General features: G+C 40.9%; 1 protein-coding gene across 1 annotated transcript; it reads right to left on the bottom strand.

Moving 5' to 3' along the window:
- Window positions 1–5,352: 5,352 nt before the first annotated feature.
- LOC311507900 (rhotekin-like) lies at window positions 5,353–21,989 on the bottom strand (the record flags this gene model as incomplete). The annotated part of the gene is made up of 12 exons (XM_084572444.1): window positions 21,750–21,989; window positions 19,180–19,379; window positions 18,835–18,881; window positions 18,691–18,744; window positions 18,341–18,458; window positions 17,693–17,938; window positions 17,507–17,601; window positions 17,321–17,427; window positions 17,092–17,220; window positions 14,055–14,217; window positions 7,187–7,285; window positions 5,353–5,444 (listed from the first exon to the last, which is right to left on the bottom strand). The coding sequence occupies exons 1-12, from the start codon at window positions 21,765–21,767 to the stop codon at window positions 5,353–5,355; spliced, it is 1,368 nt and encodes a 455-aa protein (XP_084428570.1). The 5' UTR covers window positions 21,768–21,989.
- Between the last annotated feature and the right edge of the window lie 636 nt (window positions 21,990–22,625).

The raw sequence follows: 22,625 nt of genomic DNA, 5'->3' as shown, positions 1-22,625 counted from the left end.
GATATCAGGTTGGAATCACACCTGGGTGTTCGGAGACAACAATGCTAAATGCATTGTCCCGTCGACCGTGCAGCTTATGTCCGACCGACCCGGTCTGTTTGACTATTTATAAAACCTAAAATAAAATGTATCCCCTAATTTTGTTTCACGCATTTTTAGCCAACTTCTTTTCAACTACTTGCTTTTTTTTACGATGGCCACAACTTAAAGTGGATAAACTTTTCACCGTTATTTAAGTTAAAATAAACAAAAAGGCAACAGGTGAGAAATCTTGAGCTCTTAGGCCTCTTCAACAAAGCCCTTAATCCGATCTTCTCAGGTGTGGCTGGTTGAAGTAATTAAGCTTAAGCTGAAGACACTGGCAAGTGGGTGTGCAATTTATATCGAATTATGTGACACAGAAGACCGACAACAATATGAATCCAGCTGCAACTAAAACTGGAAAATAATAAAACTAGAATTACCACCTCAGGGTTGTAGGCCTCTGCCGACCAGTGAAGCTGCAGTTTATTTCCATGTCTCTCTAGACCAGGGGCGTCAAACTCACTTTAGTTCGGGGGCCACATACAGCCCAGTTTGATCTCAAGTGGGCTGGACCAGTAAGATAATAGCATAATAACCTACAGTAACAACAACTCCAGATTTCTTCCATCTGTTTTAGTGCAAAGAAGATCAAGTAAATTATGAGAATATTTACATTTAATGAACTGTCCTTTAAAAAAAATTAGGTTTCTTAAAGATTTCAAAAAAAGTTCAATTTGGGCACACTGCTGTCTGCTGTTCAGTCCTGGGTCTCAGTGTTGTGTTCTGTCCACGTTTCTTACTAAAACAGTGGACAAATTAGCGATAGCAGTTATTTTCATTGAAAGATTGCAGTCTTATATGAAATTTTCACACTTTGCAAATTCATGCTGCGGGCCGGAATAGACCCTCTGGTGGGCCACTTTTGGCCCGCAGGCCGTATGTTTGACACCTGTGCTCTAGACCATAGACAGGATAAAGATGGACGGCGGAACAGCTCCTCAAAAGTGAAGCCGAAAGCAAGTAGAGCTCCCCCTGGTGACTGGATGTAGTATAGGTCATAAGCTCCGCCTCCTCCATGTTAGCGGATGCACTAAAATGCACAGGCAATCATTTTTTTTCCCCCAAGGATTGTTTCTGTCATTTTAGGTAGTTAGGATAATGTTGATGCATGTTCAAGTGTCAATTCATTGGATAAGTTTCACTTTAGTTAGTTATTTGATGCTATAGAAACAGGATGTGACATAATGGCAGCTACGAGTTGCCATGCCAACCTCTCTGTAAACGGGTCTCGTGGGACAGGTAAGAGTTGTTAAAAAAAATAAATAAATAAAAAAATAAGTACCATATATAATCCAACATTTCCTTGTAACTGGTGGAGGTAGAGCAGAGCGTAGCATTAATTAAATGAAAACAGGAATGAGTCTGGAGGAAGTGTGGTCCGGTCATCGATATCGTGGCTCCGCATGGCTCCACTCTCGGACCGTACTGCACAGACTCGGGCTCCAAAGTCACAAGATGGCGCCGCACGTATCCCTGGGAAAATGGCGTCAGTTTGGCCATTGCAAGGAAGTGGGGATGCGTTGTCCATATTTATATACAGTCTATGCTCTAGACTCATATCTGAAGTGTAGAAGCGGAACATTATGACATCACAGTGAAGATGACCTTTGACACATGAAATGTCACGACTTGATCAAGAGTATTGTATCTGATATTTGTATCATCTATTTCATGATTAGCCCATAACTTGTCAAGTTATGAGAGGTCACAGTGACTTTCAACACCAAATTCTAATAACCTCATCACAAAGTAGAAACGGACACTTGAGGAAATTCTCCTGATATTTTTGGACTTCTTACATTATGTTTATGGGGGCATTATGTGCTTTTTAAAGTCGGTCACCTCGATACGGGACCACAAAAATCACAAGAATTCTTGTGCTGACGTGCGCATTTGTGCCAGAGTTGAAAAAATTCCCTCAAGGAAATTGCATTCATGTTCAGGTCATGTACCCATCCTTCCACCACAAATCTCTGGGCACATCTCCGTCATCACTCTTCATACAGCATCACGTAGCTTCCTCAAGTCTTTTCTAATGGAAGATGTGGGCGGTGAGGGTGCCACACTAAAGCTGTGAGGGTAAATGGCTAAATAACCGGGTGCAAATGGGCAAATGGGCAAAGCAAAAGGCTTTGAAGGCTTTGGCTGCAATATGAGATGCTCAAATGGTTTCTCTCGAAATGCACAAGATATTCATTGACTCCAAGCTCACACTTTGTTCACTTTTCACCGTTATTTTAATGTTAGTTGGATCAGTTAAGATTCACGCAAGAGATCAATCAGAACAGTGAGTACAGTACAGTAGCTTCCTTGTAGATTTAAAAGAGCACCAGTCGTCATGTCCATGATTCCTTGGCCAGGCAGGTGGTTGAGAACAGCGGATGAGAGTGAGTTTCTGACATCTCCACTGCCACTGCACCATCACTAACTGTGAAAATAAAAAAAAGAAATTAACAGTTGGCAGTTAACAAGAAACAGTGTTACAAGGTTAAAAAACAAATAAATAAAGACAGTAGCTTCCTGAAAGAAGCCCGTATTCTACCAGTCCCCACCTATTTTGGTTTTGGTAAAATTGTTAGGCAGGACGCTGTTTCCTGGTGGCACACAGCCAGATTAAAATTCTGAGAATGCCTTACTCCTCCCCAACTGTTGGAACTATTCATACGAGTGTCTGTCAAAACCGCGAGCCGGGCTGTGAATGTCTTATCTTGTTTTCTCGGCTGGTATGAGGACGTGGTTCTTTGGCGCACAAAATATCGCCTGATCATTGTGGCGAGGATGCAAGCAGGGACGAGTGATTGATAACCAACATTTGCGGGAACTGATTTGTTGTTTTAATCTATCTTACGGTACACGCAACAAGTCATGTTTACGTGTTGTATTGCCACCCTCGGGAACAAATAAAGTTTTCTGAATCTGAAGACATTTGAACAATGCTTACATCACTGTTGTTTAGCACCGATGCCTCACAGCAAGGCAGCAAGGTTCTAGGTTTGAATCCATCGGCCAGCTCGGGCCTTTCTGTTTGGAGTTTGCATGTTCTCCTTGTGCCTACGTGTGTTCTCTCCGGGTATTCCGGCTTCTTCCCTCCGTCCAAAGACATGCTTTAAGGGTCATTGGTGATTCTAAACAGCCCTGAAATAGACTGGAGACCTGTCAAGGGTGTACACCGCCTCTCACCCAATGACAGCTGGGATAGGCTCCAGCCCCCAAGCGGTTACAGAAAATGAATGAATGAATGACTGCATCACTGTTTTAACTTGAAGATGGCTGTCAAAAATTCTCATCATCTCTGCTAAGACCCATCTGAGCTCACTGCATACAAAGGTGTTTTTCTAACTACTGTCTAACCAAGAGCCACTGAGACTGCGGTTACATTCAATTTTGAAATCTGTGTGTGGGGGAGGGGAAATGTGGCACTGAAAAAAGAAAAAAAAAAAAACAAAACACATACAAGTTACACAAAGCCATCATTGTAAGAGCCGGACTGAGTCATCATCTTCGGCTGTTACCTCTCATATGTCAACTATCTCACTCGGCAGCACAACCTGTTCTCCGAGACATCTTTCGACCGATCTCTGGCCTTTCTCGGTACACAAACCGCCGCGCTCCAGAGCGAAATCAGTTTCTTCTGACACCTGGGCGCATTGTGCGTGGGCTTAAACTTGTAACATTTGTTTGCTCGCCATCGCAAGATGTCAAATAATCGGCCGGTGTTTGATGGCAAAGCCAACACTGCATGAGGGGACCATTATGCGTTGGAGCACAAGAAGTATTTATCTTGCTTAGCTGTGATGTCGCCTCTAAAGTCACATCACTGCTGAGCTTGATGGGCTCATGAAAGAGAACATTGTGAGCTGTGCCACTAACTGCTTTTTCCACACAAATAAAAAATGTGCTTTGACTTGAATATCCAACCTGTTATTAAAGTCAATCAAGACCTGCGCAGGAAACCTCTCTTTAAAGGAGAATTACCGTTTTTTACAACCTGGACCTTATCTCTGGCATAAAATACGATCGTTTAGTCACCCATATAACTTTGGTGTCATTTGGACTCGTTCGGACGTTATTTAGCTCCGCGTATATCCTTATAGTGGGAGTGACTGGGGCACCGAAACGCAGCCTCTAAATAACGCATTATCTGCCGCGAAACTCGTTCATTTCACCAATATTTTGTTATGATACGCTAGTGCTATTCCCCGTTGAGTCCGGAGTTACCTGTTATCATCATCCGGGGTCTGTAGATTGACCTGCTAACCTCTGACCTGAATGATGTCATCTCTGAGCGCCGGTGGCACCCATAACGGTCAGCTTATTTACCTGTAATTTGCTACTGCTAGTTTTTTGCAACATGGGTGAATATTTTTCCGATTCAGAGGTTGTGGACGACGACTTTGTTTATGATGGACGTCCTTACCGTTTTGAGCCAGAAGAGGAGCTCGTTGAAAGGAGGATGCGGAGGCAGAGAGAGGAACAGCTGGCCAAAGAACAACAAACCGCTGCACGTCTGTGAATAGATAACAGGTAACTCTGGACTCAACGGGGAATAGCGCTAGTGCATCTTAACAAAATATTGGTAAAATTAACGAGTTTTGCGGCAGATAATGCGTTATTTAGAGGCTGCGTTTCGGTGCCCCAATCACTCCCACTATATGGATATATGGGGATCTAAATAACGACTCCAAATGACACCAAAGTTATATGGGTGAGTAAACGATCGTATTTTATGCCAGAAATAAGGTCCAGGTTGTAAATTCCGCTGCGGTTGTGACATAATTCCACTGAGCACATATTACATAGCACTGCTGCTATAAAGAGGGTTGAAATAGGATGTAATACAAGTTTTAAAACTGCGGGATGTCACATAGCACTAATCTCTTTATCTCTTTTGTTGGCATGTTTTTTCCTTTTAAGCACTGACGGAAGAATATGCATTAGAAAACCTACATCTGAAGGATGAGGGCAAGAAATTGACTTTTCACTCAGCAATTTCTTTTTGCAGGTGAGTCAAATAGAGACAGGCATTTGTTTTGTTCTGTGTGGCACATTACTGACAGTAGGATTCATTGTGTTACTGCTTGTACTTACAACGCAAGGCACGCTCAACTGTGACAACAAACGAGTGATTTATGTGTGTCGTGGTGTGTGTTAGGAGAAAACTTTTTTTTTTTTTCTTTTAATACCCAGAGAGAAGATGAAACATACTGGCGATTTTATGCAAGAGGTGAAAAGGTGAGAAGTGGGAGGGTGTCCTCTGTCATGGAAGGCCTACCTCTCCTTGTAGTAAGAGGAGAGCAAAGAGCGGATCTCGATGGATAAATCGGGAACCACTGGACCTTCTCCGTGACTGGAGGGTGTTACTGAAGAAGAAGAAGAAGGAAACAGGAATCACTAAGCTATCAAACCCTATATCAGATATTTAAAAGATTTGAGAGTTGAAACACATGAGCCGATACATAAGCTGATAACCGATGTTCGCATTTCCTTCTGCGTCATCTTGACCTCGTTGCACTCGAGAAATTTTGTTTTTTTTTCCATGAAGCATATTTCAACGATTGGAATGTTCTTTCAAAGGGAACATGTTATTCCAACAACACGCCCACATTTTAGATGCTAAGATAGTATATCACCCTTAGTGTTCTGCGGCGCGCACCGTATACTCAGCCGAATAAGTTTTGATCGGCATGACTGACTTTTTTGTCAGCAGGTGTCTGCGATAATGGCTTATTCACGTCAATAGTGTCTGGCTTGTTGTCCCAGGTCATTGTTGGGCTGTTTTATTTGTCCTGTGGAGCCTCCTATTTACCCAAACTAGTTTGTCTACATTTAGGCTAGGTGAGCCAGTCCGGCTTTCTGTACATGAAGACAAAATGTTTGCAAAATCTATTGTCAGAATTCATGGCATACTATTCACTGAGGGATAATTAAAGGATTATCTTATCTTATGTGGTAATAAGCTGTAGAATATTGATACATCCATATATTTTTATATATATTTATATACACATCGATCAGGCATAACATTATGACCACCTTCCTAATATCGTAATATCGTGTAGGTCTCCCTTGTGCCTCCAAAACAGTTGTGACTCATTGGAGAATGGACCTGGGCCTTCTGAGGGTGTCCTGTGGTGTCTAGCAACAGAATGTTGTTAGTGGGGGGCCTTTGAGGGGAGGGGCCTCTGTGGATCATCCCACAGATACTTGATCAGTTTGGGATCTAGTCAATTTGGAGGCCAGGTCAACACCTTGTGCTGTTCTTCATATTTTTTTTTAGTTGTTCCTAAAGCGTTTTTGTATGTGTGTCTGTGTCAGGCTGCATCCTCCTGGGGATGGCTGCTGCCATCAAGGAGTGTCATTGCTATGGGGTGGGGGTGCCTGGTCTGGTCTAGGTGGGTGCTACATGTCTAAGTAACATCCACATCAATGAATGCCAGGTCCAAAAGTTTCCCAGCAGAACACTGAATAGTTAGTAACCAGCAACTCTATTTGTGCGTGGTATGCAGTTTCAGATTTTTGCATATTTTTATTTCCTGTTTCTCTGTTTTCATTTCCGTATAATGTGTAAATCCCTAAGCAGAGTCATTAACCACAGATAATCTCACAGTTCAGAGTAAATCTATAGTTGCTGGTCTTTTATTATTATTATTATTATTCTTAAGACTGGATCATCTGACTGCTACTTTTCTGAAAGAGAATTATCCCTGTGTCAATAGTTCTCCCTTCGTTGAAATGTAGCTCTAATCCATCACCGTGACAGTCCTCTGCTTTGCAAGTTCTCTCCACCTTTAATAAATTAAATCTGACACGAATAAACATAAACAGTTGTCTGTGATGAAGTACCTCGCTGGAATGAACAAAGGCAAATATAGGCTTGGTGTGTGGTACAAAAACAGACTTTAAAACTGCTGAAAGCGAACACAGAATCTATTTTTGCAAATAAATAAAAAAAAAAAAAGATGTGTCGTGTAATAACTGATGTCGGTGGCTTGAAGTAAACCAATAAAAAAAAAAAGCTGTTAAGGTCTGAGTTGACTGACGTGACCCGGGAGCAGCAGCCTGAGCACATGACAAAGGTGTCACTCTGCTTGTGTTACGTTACCCATTTCATGGTATAGAGATCCCTGCTTCACCGTGATGGATTTCCTGGAGCTCGGCGTTTCAATCTTCATGAGGTTATCGCAGCACTGCTTCCACTGGCCTGCAACAAACAGTATCAGCAGTCAACTGTAAAGAAGATGAATGAGAAAAATGCTCCCAGCAATAAATATACTATCAGCAATTACTCTGCCCGGTTGCCCTTACGACAGACGGCAAGGTTGCCGCATCTCAATGCTTGTATCCAAAATTCAAACTGAAACTGGACTTGTAGGAAATCTTGAAGACATTTCCCCAGTCTTCCAAGAAGTATATTTAGTTGGAAAAGACTGGTGGGGAGTTGAAAGCTTTAATATGTCTAACCGGTTATGTGAATGGATGAGTGGGGAAAGGTTTCCAAGAAGTCCACTTGCCCTAGTTTCACTTTGTTTTTTGGGTATACCATGACATGGATGACTGAAAATGTTTTTGTAGTTTCCATAAAATTTTTTACTTACAGTTATATAATGAATGTTTGCCGAAAAGTTCAGTTTTTAATACCCACATCCACATCCAAATGGTGGATGATCGCAGGACAGTACCCATGGCAAAGAACAACCCTCAAGAACAGGAAGGCGAAATTAGATTTGCCAAAACATGAAAAGCCAAACCAGTTCTGCAACAGTAAGTAATGTTGGCCATGTAAAACAGATCCACCTCAACCACAGAAGCCAAACGAAGAAAGGGTTCTTCGCAGTACAGCTAGACAATGGCACAAAACATACTATGAAAGCAACCGGGAGTTTTTGAGGGTAACATTCTGCAACAGCCAAGTCAATCACCTGATCCCAACCCAATAAAACTTTTATTTCACAGACAAACAACAGCTGAAGACAGCTGGACTAGATGTCCATGGGCTCCTTCCGATGGCCATTGCCTGCGTGCAAAGTATTCTCAACATGAACAGTGTATAGGTTAAAGGGGAACTACCTTTTTTTTTTTTTTTTTACAATCTTATTTCTGGCATAAAATATGATTGTTTACTCACCCATATAACTTTGGTGTCATTTGGAGTCGTTATTTAGATCCGCGTATATCCATATAGTGGGAGTGATTGGGGCACCAAAACGCAGCCTCTCAGTAACGCATTATCTGCGGCAAAACTCGTTCATTTTACCAATATTTTGTAATCTTTGTCATTCGGACAGAAGATGCGTTATTTAGAGTCTGCGTTTCGGTGCCCCAGTCACTCCCACTATATGGATATACGCGGATCTAAATATCGTCCATATATCCATATAGTGGTAGTGACTGTGACACATATTTTTACGATTCTGACGTTGTGGAGGAACCATAGCAGTAGCAAATTACAGGTAAACAAGCCGACCGTCGTGGGTGCGCGAAAAATATGTAAATGTACATATTGTGAAATGAATGAGTTTCGCGGCAGATAATGCGTTATTTAGAGGCTGCGTTTCGGTGCCCCAATCACTCCCGCTAAATGGATATTCGCTGATCTAATTATCTCCTGAAGGAGTGAAAATAACACCAAAGTTATATGGGTGAGTAAATGATTGTATTTTATGCTAGAAATAAGGTCCAGGTTGTAAAAAACGGTAGTTCCCCTTGAAATAAAAATTTTGTGAAATATTTGTGATTTTTTTCTGCATTTGTTTGCGAAAAATGTCAATTCGCAAACATTCGTAGCTCTTACAGTGTAGAAAGGATTAATTTGTAAGACACATCAGTAATACCAGCAATAGTAGTTTAATCTTTAACTGTATGTACCTGCAATTCAATTAAACAATCTCTTTATTACAAATTAAAGAGTGATATAATGGGAAATGTAACTACTGTCATACAAACAGGTGAATACCAAGTATATAGACTACTCTAATTTTACTTGTCAATGTGGGTTTGTGCATTGCTGCACCAGTAACATCTTAGTAAATGCAGTGCACTTTGTCATTGAACTGTATATTTAACTTGATTTTTCTGTAATCTTCAGGATGCATTAGGGTCCAAACCCTACTTTCTTTCCGAAGTCAAATGAAGAGTGTAAAAACAGTTAAATGTCAAACCGAAGGCTGCTCACAAGCAAACACACCCAAGTTCAGGCCAGGGAGTGGCACATTCATCCATTCATTCACTGTGCATTTACAATACTGCTGTGATCACAGATTGATGGACCTCTTCTCAACCGTGCTTTGTGTGCGCTCTGCAAGGGCAACTGCAGCGAGATTTCGTAAATCCATTTTAAGTCCTTTTTTTTAAACAGAAAAGGATTACGCGAAACGCTATTTCATCCTGCAAACACCTCGTAACAAGTAAGACGTCACTGAGGCGTGAAGAGTGACAGTAAGAGCCCTGAGGTGCGTAGAATCTAATTTATGTTGCATTATCAAACACAAGGTCACGCCCTTAATTCAGGACAAACTTGAAGAAATTAAATAAGTGATTGTGAAATTCAAACCGTCTTTTTGCTCAGGTCCTACCATCCGACACTAAATTTAAAAAAAAATAATAATAACTTGTCTGCGTTACCTTTGCAAGGAAAGATAAGACATGCAAAGCAAAAGAAAGAAAGGAATCTACCCCTATAGCATCAGGGGAACGCACAAGGAATTTGCAGTTGCATTTGCTATCTATCCATCTATATAAATATTATAAGCAGAGAAAAAAATTGAATAAATTAACTCATCTATCTTATCTATCTATCTATTATAATTTGCTACCGAAAATCAAACAAACAAGAAGGTCCAAAAAAGAGAAGTCTGCTAATATAAAGGTATGTTGTCTATATACAAAGTGGAGCCATAAGAGCACATACCTGTTGTTGCATTATAGCAGGGACTTAATAATATAATTTTATTATTATTAAAAAAAAAAAAAAGGACCTTTCGAGAACCAGTGACATCACCGGTTCTTATGAAGAACCACAAGCTTTTTTCGCTTGAATTTTAATAATGTATCAATGAGGCATTAAATGAGGCATTGTTGCGATCTGGCAATTATAACAATTACCTGCAATTAGCTGTAAATAAACGGATGATATGTGGGTCAGACTAAAACAACAACCTGATGATGGCACAGAACGAAACCCGCCTGAGGCTAATGTCTCTGTATGTCTAGCATAATGACTGCGCCCTTTTTAATATACAGTGTTACGCCACAACATTAAAACCACTGATAGGAGAAGTTAATAACACTGACCATCATGCGACAATTCAGTGTTCTGCTGGGAAACTTTTATACCTGGCATTCATTCATGTGGATGTTACTTAGACATGTAGCACCCACCTAGACCAGACCAGGCACCCCTCCACCCCAAATCCATGCAAGACCATGCAACATATTTTCTTTTACTTCATACTGTGAACACTTCCTCATGCCATGGCTCCTGCTTGCAGTGTGCACTAAGCTGCATAAACTCTACAGCTCCTTTATCCAAGACAACACATTTTAAACAATATCTAAATGTTTCTCCTATAAACGTTATATATATAGTACAGATAATATATATACACACTGTAAATGTGTATATATATATACGAGCTACCCCCCTCTAAGTTTACATTTCAAGTTTACAGTCTATATTTTATATTACAGTCTATATTCTATTTTCATTTTTCTCGGTTTTACATTTACACTTATGTGCAATTATTACTATTAATATTTAACCTGACATTCATGTGGACCAGACCAGGCACCCCCACCCCATAGCACTGACACTCCTTGATGGCAGCAGCCATCCCCAGCAGGATGTAGCCTGACACAGACACACACACAAAAAAGCTTTAGGAACAACTTAAAAAGAAAAACATGAAGAACAGCACAAGGTGTTGACCTGGCCTCCAAATTCACTAGATCCCAAACTGATCAAGTATCTGTGGGATGATCCACAGAGGCCCCTCCCCTCAAAGGCCCCCACTAACATTAACATGTTGCCAGACAACACAGGACACCCTCAGAAGGCCCATGTCCATTCTCTGATGAGTCACAACTGTTTTGGAGGCTCAAGGGAGACCTACACAATATTAGGAAGGTGGTCATAATGTTATGCCTGATCGGTGTACGTATTACAAAGGTTATGTTAGATATATGGTACAAGGCACAGGTGGAGCTAAACAGGTTGTGGGCATGTTAAGGACGATTAAAGAAAACAGGACGTGGTTGCATTCCAGCGTGGCTTCACAACAATGAATCTCAGTAAACACAAACAGTTTTGCTTTGTGTTTACTGAGATTCATTGACACACAAATGTAAAAGAGTCTTGGCTACGTCAGTGGTGCAAACAAAAAGGTATTGTCTGGAACACAATACATTATATTTGTATCTATTATTTAAAGTTGTAAACACCCCTCCCTTGACGCCTTCCTCCTTTCCAGAGCAGTCTGTCTTTGTGCTCCTTCAGAAGACGTCACATATCAGATGTTGTCCGTAACGCCGTTAATAAATCGTCTCATCATCTTGTGTCTGTTAACTCTGAGCTGAGGAGAAAGGACCTACAGGTACGGTAGATAATCTTTAGATTCGCCACCTGTCGATTGATAAATAGGTCATAAAAATGTTTTCATGTTGACGAGATAAGGCAGCACAGATCAACAAAGCCCTATCTGATCTCGCCCCGTCATTAGAGAAATATTCTCCCTGCGATGGCCTATTTGAATGACAGGCAGGCTTTTATTTTTTTTTTTTGATCATGCAGACGTGTCATTAAAGAATGTGGCCTTGCAGGAATATTCTGTGCCATTTAAAAATATACAGACAAAGCCAGATTAATATTCCCTCTAACCATTTTCGAGCACGGGAGCTTGGCTGAGCGTGAGTCAAGTTCCGTTTGTCGGTCCTGCTCTACCACTCGACTGTATTCTTAATTAAATTCAGTTAGGATTGCTCACGAGTGTTTGTTTGTTCGCTTCAAAACAATCGACAGCTTGACAGCACCCTGAGACCAGAGACGTGAGATCACACGTTAAATGGCGGCATGGTTGTTATTATAATATCTTCAGAATTCAGACTATGTATCTCAGTGAGTCTTGAATGTGGACTAGTAATAACACAGGGCTTTAAGGTATCTGGGGCACACAGCTTCTGAAGCATCTGGTAAGCCGTACGTGTTTAAAACCTCCAGCTGGTCCTCTCATTTCATTTTCTGATACCACCATTGTCCCTTATCTAACCTCGCCCTCTACACGACAACATAACCAGCTCTTTCAGTGACAGGCTGCTGTCTCTGCCCTGCTGGACTGACTGATTCTACATACGACTTGCTGCTACTATATATTTGTATACAGTATGACATATTTAATAGCTTGTATATTTTAGAAATTACACATCCTACATATCTCAAATATGTTATTCAGTATTTATATATCTGGTATAGTTTCGTACATATACTCATACATTGTCATTAGACAGATTTATTGTAAGCGATATTTATACATTTTATATCACTACATATCTTCATATCCATATTTATTGCATATATATCTTAGTAAGTTGTATATCTTTGTATATTTCATATACACTTTTGTATATTTTATAAATATATTTTTACATATTTTTGTAAATATTATATATACTTCTGTATATTTTATATATACTTTGTATTTTTATACAATTTTGTATTTTCTATAACATTTAGTAGTTTATATATATACTTTTGTACATTTTATAATATTTTTTATTTTATATTGTTATGTATATTTTCTAAATATTTTGTATTTTACATTATATATGTGTGTTTGTATATTTTATATAAATATATTTTTACATGTTTTTGTAAATGTTATGTATACTTTTGTATGTTTTATATATACTTTTTTATATACACGTATTTTTATTATATTTGTATTTTTATGTATGTTTTTATATATACTTTTGTATATGTTATATATACTTAGTATTTTATATATATATCTATATATGTTTTATATATATATTTTGTATTTTATATATGTTTTTCTATCCATCCATCCATCCATCCATCCATCTATCTTATTATTATCTATCTATCCATCTATCTATCTATCTTCTTATTATCTATCTATCTTATTATCTATCTATCTCTCTATCTCTCTATCTTCTTATTGTCTATCTATCTATCTATCTCTCTCTCTGTCTCTCTTATTGTCTATCTATCTATCTATCTATCTATCTATCTATCTATCTATCTATCTATCTTATTATCTATCTATCTCTCTCTCTATCTCTCTTATTATCTATCTATCTATCTATCTATCTATCTATCTAAGCCAACCATCTTCCTGCATATTTAACACAGAGACCTTTTTTTATGAAACACTAATTCAACTTATTAACAGCGCAGATTACGCCTTCCATAATCATTAAGTATGAATCAGAATATGAAAGAACAATAGGCTGATATTTATAGCAGGGCTCCTGAATAGACTGCTTGATGATGAGTATTGTTCCTGTCGTTTCATCTTGTTTCTGAATCACTGTCATGATATTTAAAAAATCTGCCGAGGGGTGGAGGAAGATCAGGCCATGACCCGAGAACAGATTGAGATCTCTGCGTATCTCTGCTCTGCGTGTCTGTTCCCTAGTGAAGGTGTGCATCACCAAATTAAAATTGTGCTATCACAACAATAAGGCATTAAGGGGATTAGGCGACCTTGACAGAAGCATTTGCTCTTTCCGTTGTTTTGAAAGGTGTTGGGTCTGTTCAGTGCACGCCCTGTTCTTGTCTAAACTTACACTGAATTTTATTGAAAGAAACATAATGCATACAAAGGTTTCTTGTAATAACTTACTTGGGAACACGAAACCCGTCCGCAGCCTGCAAAGATAAGCAGCTTTGCAAAAGTGTAGAGTAAACTGGACAGCGGGAGTATTTACAGTTAAAATAATGCTGTTGAGGGCCTCACTCATGTTGTAGACGTGCCACAAGAGGGCGTCCTTCCAGCGCTGCGTGTCTTCAGACGTGCGCGTGGTCAGCCTGTATGTCACGTCCTCACCGTGACTCTGTGTGCTGACGTCTATACTCTGGCCGAGGTCAGGATCTGCCTCTGGCACGCACACGAGGGTATCCTGAAAGAAAAAATTTAAAAAGCACACATCAATCTTATCAGACAGGTAATAGGGTCGGATTTCTTTCTTAAATACTAATGGCAAAGTACCAAAGAAGTGGCACATCCGCATAACTAAGACATTATAGGTACTCACAACAATAGAACGGCTTAAATATCAGTTGTCTATTGAAAAAAAACAAAAGTAAATTACATAATCTTTCAGTAAATCTGAAGCAGACGAAGTATATTTCCAGATTTATCAACAGAAGTCCGTTAAACTTTATACTTGAAGTACTCCAAATAAGTGAAGGTGACCTGGAACTTGAGATTCAGATCAATATGTGTCAAGTTAAGACCCGTGTGGAGGACCTGATGAGCAAAGTGAATCCATGCAAGACTATGTAACATCTTATCTTTGACTTCACGCTGTGAACACTTCCTCATGCCACGGCTCCTATTTGCACTAAGCCGCATAAACTCTACAGCTCCTTTATCCAAGACAACACATTTTAAATATATGTTATAAACTTTATATGCATATGAACTTTACATAAATATAGTTTTATTTTCTTTTATTCTTTTTTTCTTGCTGTGATTAGGCACCAAACTATAATGCAAGGTCTATCCATCTATCTGTCTATCTATATATCTATACCGATCAGCCACGGTATTATGACCGCAGACAGGAGAACTGAATAACATCGACCAATGTCACAAGATGGGGGCAAACGTTGCATCGCATCAAGCACCTGTGAGCCTGGGTCAGCGCTCTGTGGGGTTCAGTTCCTCTAAACAGCTCAGTTTTATTAGCATCGTCGTGCCAAATCGTGACATACAGTATGTCAAGTCAAACCCTCAAAATATTATAGAGAGAAACCCAACAATTCCCCCTGGAGCCAACACTTAGCAACACTTCCTTTTAACAGGAGGAAACCTGTGACTGCAGTCTGCTTCAAACAGTCGGGGTGAGACTGTAACACTATTGTATTAATAACTCCCCTGAAGAGTTTTTTTTTCTTTTTTTTTTTTTTGGAATAACAGAAATATGTACAGCGATCAGCCACAACATTAAAACCACCGACAGGAGAAGTAAATAGCATCGACCATCTTGTGACGATTCAATGTTCTGCTGGGAAACTTTTGGACCTGGCATTCATTGGTGTGGATGTTACTTAGACATGTAGCACCCACCCAGACCAGACCAGGCACCCCCACCCCATAGCAATGACACTCCTTGATGGCAGCAGCCATGACACAGACACACACACAAAAACGCTTTAACAACTAAAAAAAACATGAAGAACAGCAGGTGTTGACCTGACCTTCAAATTCACCAGATCCCAAACTGGTCAAGTATCTGTGGGATGATCCACAGAGGCCCCTCCCCTCAAAGACCCCCCCACTAACAATATCCTGTTGCCAGACACCACAGGACACCCTCAGAAGGACCATGTCCATTCTCTGATGAGTCACTTGGAGGCACAAGGAAGACCGACACGATATTAGGAAGGTGGTCATAATGATATGGCATAATTGAACTTACATATTCTACTTTAAAAATTTACAATATAAAATCCCATTGTTTAATATTAACTGTACCACACTGATCTCAGTCTTCCCACTTTCTCTTACAGTGATCTCAGAGATCTCCGTTTCTTTGGCGACACAAACGGCAACGAGTGGGATTCGCAGGCGTGTCTTTGAACCTGACTTTCCAGATATCCTGGCTCTGTGACAGAAACCAGATAACTGCTGGGAGACGGCCTGTGATTTCGTTCAGGAATGCCTCCACACACACACACACACACACACACACACACACACCCAGTCAAGGAACACTGACACAAAGATGTTGGTATCGTGTCATCACTGGGTCATAGACTAAGCTCAGTCTGTACTTTGTTATCTCGGGCGGTGACAGATAAATGACCTAAGAGAGTTTTATTTAAAAGCAAATATGTTTAGATTGACAAGGTAAGATCTGATACGAAGTATTTGCACATGGACCTGACGCTTTTCTTTAGCTGAAAACATACGTTTGTATTCTTGTACGCACAACCCTTTTGAAAAAGAGATATTATCTCAAGTTTAAAATATCTGTGTTTATTATTATACACTATAGAAATGTCTGTCTCTCTGCGTTAGCCCTGGGGTAGACTGGTGTCCTGTCCAGGGTGTACCCCGCCTCTCGCCCGATGACAGCTGGGATAGGCTCTGTGACCCTCCAGAGCAGGGGTTCCCAAACTTTTCCATGCCAAGGCCCCCCAAACAGCATTAGGGTCTGGCCGAGAACCCCCTTTGCAAACCCACAGACAATGCTACAAAATATGTAAAGAAACATCAACTTTTAGAATATTTTTTCTTACTTTTATTCACTATATAACAATATAATAATGATTAAACATAATTAGATTTTATTTTTGCAGTTTTTGCAGTTTTTTTTCTTATCTTCCCTCCAATTGTCTGAGGCCCCCCTAGCGCCCCCTGGCGGCCTCCCATGGGACCACGGCCCCCACTTTGAAAACCACTCCTCCAGAGGACAAGTGGTGACAGAAAATGAAATTAAATCAATTATACACTCTATTTTTATAAGCTTACTCACTGTTTATGAGCACAAGCTTACTCTGATTTTTAATTAGCAACTACATTTCTCAAATAAATTCAGTAAAAGTACAATAAGACCCACAAAAATATTGTGAAGCACAGCTATAATCTCTATGTGGGGACCTTCATAATACTTTCTACCTTGTATTATCTGGTCTCATGTCTGAATCGTCCACCTCTACATTTCTTAATTCTTCAGTACACTCTGCTGGAATTAACGTGCCATTGTACTCGACACGAGACACATCTGTTTCTCTATTCATCAGGCGCTGCTTGTTTGGAAACCAACCGTCTTGATGGGGATCACAAGCAGAGGCTTGTCCTCAGACTCCAGGTCCTCTCGGCTCTGATAGCAGAGAAGGGTTTGCCCCCTGAGGACGCCGTGGACGTCTTCCCAGTCGTTGAAGTCCTCTTCAGTCTGAGTGAGGGCGGGGAGGAAAGACTGTGAATGGTAATGGTACACGTTTAAAACAAAAGAAAATCATAAGATGGGATGATATGCGAGGTGAGGTAGTCACCTTGACCTGGAGTAGGCCACTTATCACCGGCTCAGTCATGCACAGAGGCTGAGCCACTAAGCGGCAGCACATGTTCCCGTATAGAGGCAACCAGAACGGAGTGTCCTCTGGAAAAAAAACAGAAAAAGAAAAGGGTTATTGTTGATTCTTTCATGAGGAGAAGAGAGGAGAGACGAGGAGACTCACCTGTTGCTGCAAGAATTAAATCATGGGTCTTAAAACCTTCCTGGACATGCTCAATTCTCAGAGTCGTGTGAGCCAGCAGGTTATACTTAGGCCCCCTTCAGACAGAAAGCATTTGACAAAATCATTCATTTTTACCTAAAAGGCACCATAAATATGTTGTCTTAGTCTGTGGGTCGTCACACTCACGGTGTGGACTGGTCGTGCGACAGAGGCGCCGACACGCCCCCGGGCCTCGCGTCTCCTCCGCAGGGGACGGATCCGCAAAGTCCCGCAGACTCAAACGCGGCGCGGATCTTCTTCCCCGAGGAGCCTCCCAGGGAGCTCCCCAGAAGGCTCAGCCTCCGGGCCCCCAGAGGCCCCTGGGGGACATCCTCCACCGCGCAGCTGCTGTACAGCTCGACGCGGAGCTGAAAGCCCGGACCTACCCTGTCGCTGCTCGTGCACAAATGGAGATGTGTTTTTATTGAAGTGGGGGCCAAAACCGGACCACCAGAGGGTCCAATCCGGCCCACGGGATGAAATGTCAAATTGCAAAAATGACATTGGAGACATTAACTGCAATTTTTCCAATAAAAGTAGCTGCTATTCCTAAGGTTTACACAGTTTTAGTAGGAGTTGTGGACATAACAATACTGAGACCTAGAACTAAACAGAAATTACACTTACTTGTACTTTTTGCTACAAAAAAACGAAGGGAAACATTTGGTTTTGTCGTTATATGCAGGTTAATACACAACTGTGTTACTGGTCCGGCCCTCTATGAGATCATATTGGGCTGTATGTGGCCCCTGAGCTAAAAATGAGTTTGACACCCCTGCAGTAGAGGTTACTCACAATACGACTGTGTCTTCGAAACAGATGTCGGTTAGAGTCCTGTCTACCATCACTAGATCTGTGTCATGGATCTCTGTGCCACACTGGAGCAGGCAGAACACGGCGCAGCGATGTAGCTCTGCAAGCAAAGGCGACAGAACTGATCAAATGCAGTTTGAAGTGTTGTTGTTTTATCCCTCTGTGATGATATTCAGCGAGTGTCACTCTGTATATAAAAGGACTGCGTTATAAAATATGTATCAGAGCTATCAAGCCCTTTATAAGCAGCGTTTTTCCTCTTGATCCCCAGGAGTTCAGTAGACGTTCACGCCGTCGCCGTCGGCTCCCTTGATCCTGCCACTCTGACTTACCCCCTTTGTTTTTGAAGTACTCCGAGTCTTTCCACATGAGGGGGATTCGCAGGTCTGCAGAGAGCAAATTATAAAACATAAGAGCCAGATAGAAGTTGGGGTACTTTTTATAAATCTGTGTCAAAGGGTTTTGTTGACACTCACCTGAGAGTGCTACTTTGCCTGTGCATGGAACTAGATCTTCAGATGGCCTGCAGCAGAAGGCATAGATCATTAATCAGTTGTATACACATGCAACTGCCTATACATGGAACTTATCCTTGTATGCATGTGGGAAATGTAAGCTACACAAGTGCTTTGTAAACACAACAGATCAGATAAACCCACAAATCTTCATGTAAAGCTTTAAATAGGCATCGTATCTGCCCTCTAGTGGCGAGTAGATGACATGACAATCTCTGCAAGAACATGCCAACTGTTTCCTTCATGCTTCTCACACATCTACTAAATACACCACACATGCAGCCTAACGCTTTCACTCCGTCTGACCTGCGTCCCACTCTCTGTAGGATTTGGGCTTTCCTCATCCTCTGCAGCTGGCTCAGCAGGGCCAGGATGCGGGCGTTGCAGGTCAGCAGGCTCTTGGAGGCCTCCAGTGCCTGCTCCCGCTGAGAGCAAGCTGCCAGTAGCTTGCTGGCCCCCTCCCGCATCCGCACCTCCCTCTCGATCTGCTGCAGCACCTCGACATCCTGCAAAAATAAATAAATAAATAAATAAATAATAATGCAATCAAAATAGGACGAAACTGACTGAGAGGTTGAGGCATGCTTCCTTTCAGGTCACAGAGCCGCCCCAGCTGCAAAATCTGATCAACTATCGTCTATGGATAACTACGCATTTGTGTTATTATGAGCCTTCCAGCTTTAGACACACTAAAGAGCCCAGACTGCATCACTTTAATCCCTGGACGTAGTTCCAGGTAACAGATCCCTAAGAGGAAACTGACTTCAGGACACAAAGTAATGCCAAGGTTTATATTTTCAGAAACGGTAAGAGTAGACAATGCTACCATTGTCTTAAGTTGAAACAACAGGTTTTGTTGCTTTTGTATTGATGGAAAAATAATACTAAATTTATTCCAAAGTCCACATACTGGATATGTCATTCTTTCGTGGAATTCTTTGTTGATAATCCAGTTGATAGCATGTTTCCTAATGAGCTTACTGCAGGACAGTCTCTCTTGATGCTTGGACAGTCTCCAGTTGAATTTGTTTGGACATTTTTCTGTCTTTTTTTGACCACCTTTAGCTTTGATTACAGCACACATTTGCTGTGGCATTGTTTCTGTAAGCTTCTCCAGTGTCACCAGATTTATTTCCATCCAGTGTTGCATTCATTTTTCACCAAGATCTTGTATTGATGATGGGAGAGTCTGACCACTGCACAAAGCCTTCTCCAGCACATCCCAGATATTCTCAATGGGGTTAAGGTCTGGACTCTGTGGTGGCCAATCCATGTGTGAACATGATGTCTCATGCTCCCTGAACCACTCTTTCACAATTTGAGCCCCATGAATCTTGGCATTGTCATCTTGGAATATGCCCGTGAACATCAGGGAAGAAAACATCCATTGATGGAATAACCTGGTCATTCAGTATATTCAGGTAGTCAGCTGACCTCGTTCTTTGGACACATAATGTTGCTGAACCTAGACCTGAGCAACTGCAGCAACCCTAGATCATAGCACTGCCCCCACAGGCTTGTACAGTAGACACTAGGCATGATGGGTGCATCACTTCATCTGCCTCTCTTCTTACCCTGATGCCCCCATCACTCTGGAACAGGGTAAATCTGGACTCATCAGACCACATGACCTTCTTCCATTGCTCCAGAGATCAATCTTTATGCTCCCTAGCAAACTGAAGCCTTTTTTTCCCAGTTAGCCTCACTGATTAGTGGTTTTCTTAAGGCTACACAGCTGTTCAGTCCCAATCTCTTGAGTTCCCTTCACATTGTACGTGTGGAAATGCTCTTACTTTCACTATTAAACACAGCCCTGAGTTCTACTGTTGCTTTTCTTTGATTTGATTTCACCAAACATTTAGGTGATCACCCATCACAGTCAATCAGGATTTTTCTCCGACCACATTTCTTCCTCAAAGACGATGGTTCTCCACTATCCTTCCAGTTTTTAATAATGCGTTGGACAGTTCTTAACCCAGTTTCTTCAATCTCCTTACATGTTTTTTCTGCTTGATGCATGCTAATGATTTGACCCTTCTCAAACAGACTAACATCTTTTCCACGACCACAGGATGTGTCTTTAGACATGGTTGTTTAAGAAATGAGAAGCTACTCATTGCACTAGTTGGGGTTAAATAACTTGTTGCCAGCTGAAAGATAAAAATTATCCAATAGGAGGCTCGTACCTATTTGCTTAGTTAAATCCAGGTGGCGACTTTTTTTTTGGCCAGGCAGTGTATATATAATAGACACGCATGGGTTGCACAAAACAATAATAGTAAAAAAACTGAGTGATTCATGTTACCAAACAACATGCCTCACAACTAATGAGCTTCAAGAGCCTGCACTTAATTAAAGAATAGCGTTTACAGGCAAGCTGCACAATAAATTTCTTAACCATTTGCTTGAATCACTCTTTGTCACACCTCCTTGAAGCTTTCCTTGTGCATCAACCCATTCATCATACATGATGAAGTAAAGCTTCAGGGATAAGAACACTGTTGCATAACTGAGACATGGTTTCAGAGCCTAAGCCTTGTTGGTATGTTTGAATTAAAGCCAAATAACAGCTCATATAATTACATAACAAGTGATTTAAAGAAACGTTTTAACGACTCATTTATTTTATGTCCTAAAGGCTCTCTGGGTGCCGATTGTTTATTTTTTTGTCCAAAGAATATGCTTTCAAATAGCATCAATTACTGGGTGATGTTAAGATATTTAGTCACATGAGGCTTATTTTGAGAAAAGACTTTTTCCTTATGTCTAAAATGAGATTAAAAACTGTAGACAGCTATATTAATAAAGTAGATTTGGTGAAAGTAAAACGAAATAACAACACACAGTCAATGTTTAGTCATTTCCCGTTCACTCACCTGGGTGTTGTCGTTCATGTTCCCTCTCAGAGGTCTGCTCCGGTCTCAGTGCACCGAGTGGACTAATCTGTCAAGAGTGGACCTGCGGGCAGAGTTACTCAACAGAGAGATCAAAACAGTCTTAAGCCTCCCCACAAGAGGCTGCAGCAGGATTACAGTCTCTAACATTATAGTCTTTTATTCCACACGTGGCAGTGTACAGTGATTCAGACACTGTAGTCCTAAATGCAGCATACTGCATGTAAGCATGGATTTATATTGGCTTAAAAAAAATTATAAAAAAGAGCCAGTTATTACTTATATAAAATATAAGTAATAATATAAAATATTCATTTACCTTTAAATCTACAAATACTTCTCACAAAGCCAGTCACCCTGCAATAAATAGGCTTATTACAATTGGGAGGCTGTTCTTTTTTTGTAGCAGATTAACTGTACGACATCTGAGGCAATAATTTGTGGTACTACGAAAGCACGCTATCGCATAAAAGGTACACCAATCAGGCATAACATTATGACCACTTTCCTAATATTTTGTCCCTTGACAAAACAGAAAAACAGCTGGGACTCTTCAGAGAACGGACATGGACCTGGACATGGAGGTTGTCCTGTGGTGTCTGGTAAAAGAATGTTGTTAGTGGGGAAGGGGGTGGGGTGGGGCTTTTGAGGGGAGGGGCCTCTGTGGATCATCCCACAGATACTTCTTGATCAGTTTGGGATCTAGTGAATTTGGAGGCCAGGTCAACACCTTCTGCTGTTCTTCATGTTTTTTTTTTTAGTTGTTCCTAAAGTGTTTTTGTGTGTGTGCCTGTGTCAGGCTGCATCCTGCTGGGGAGTGTGTCATTGCTATAGGGTGGGGGGACCTGGTCTGGTTGA

The sequence above is a fragment of the Chelon labrosus genome, assembly GCF_963514085.1.
Source record: "Chelon labrosus genome assembly, chromosome: 22".
In the NCBI taxonomy this organism is placed as follows: domain Eukaryota; kingdom Metazoa; phylum Chordata; class Actinopteri; order Mugiliformes; family Mugilidae; genus Chelon; species Chelon labrosus.
This window is presented reverse-complemented; position numbering and strand designations above follow the sequence as displayed.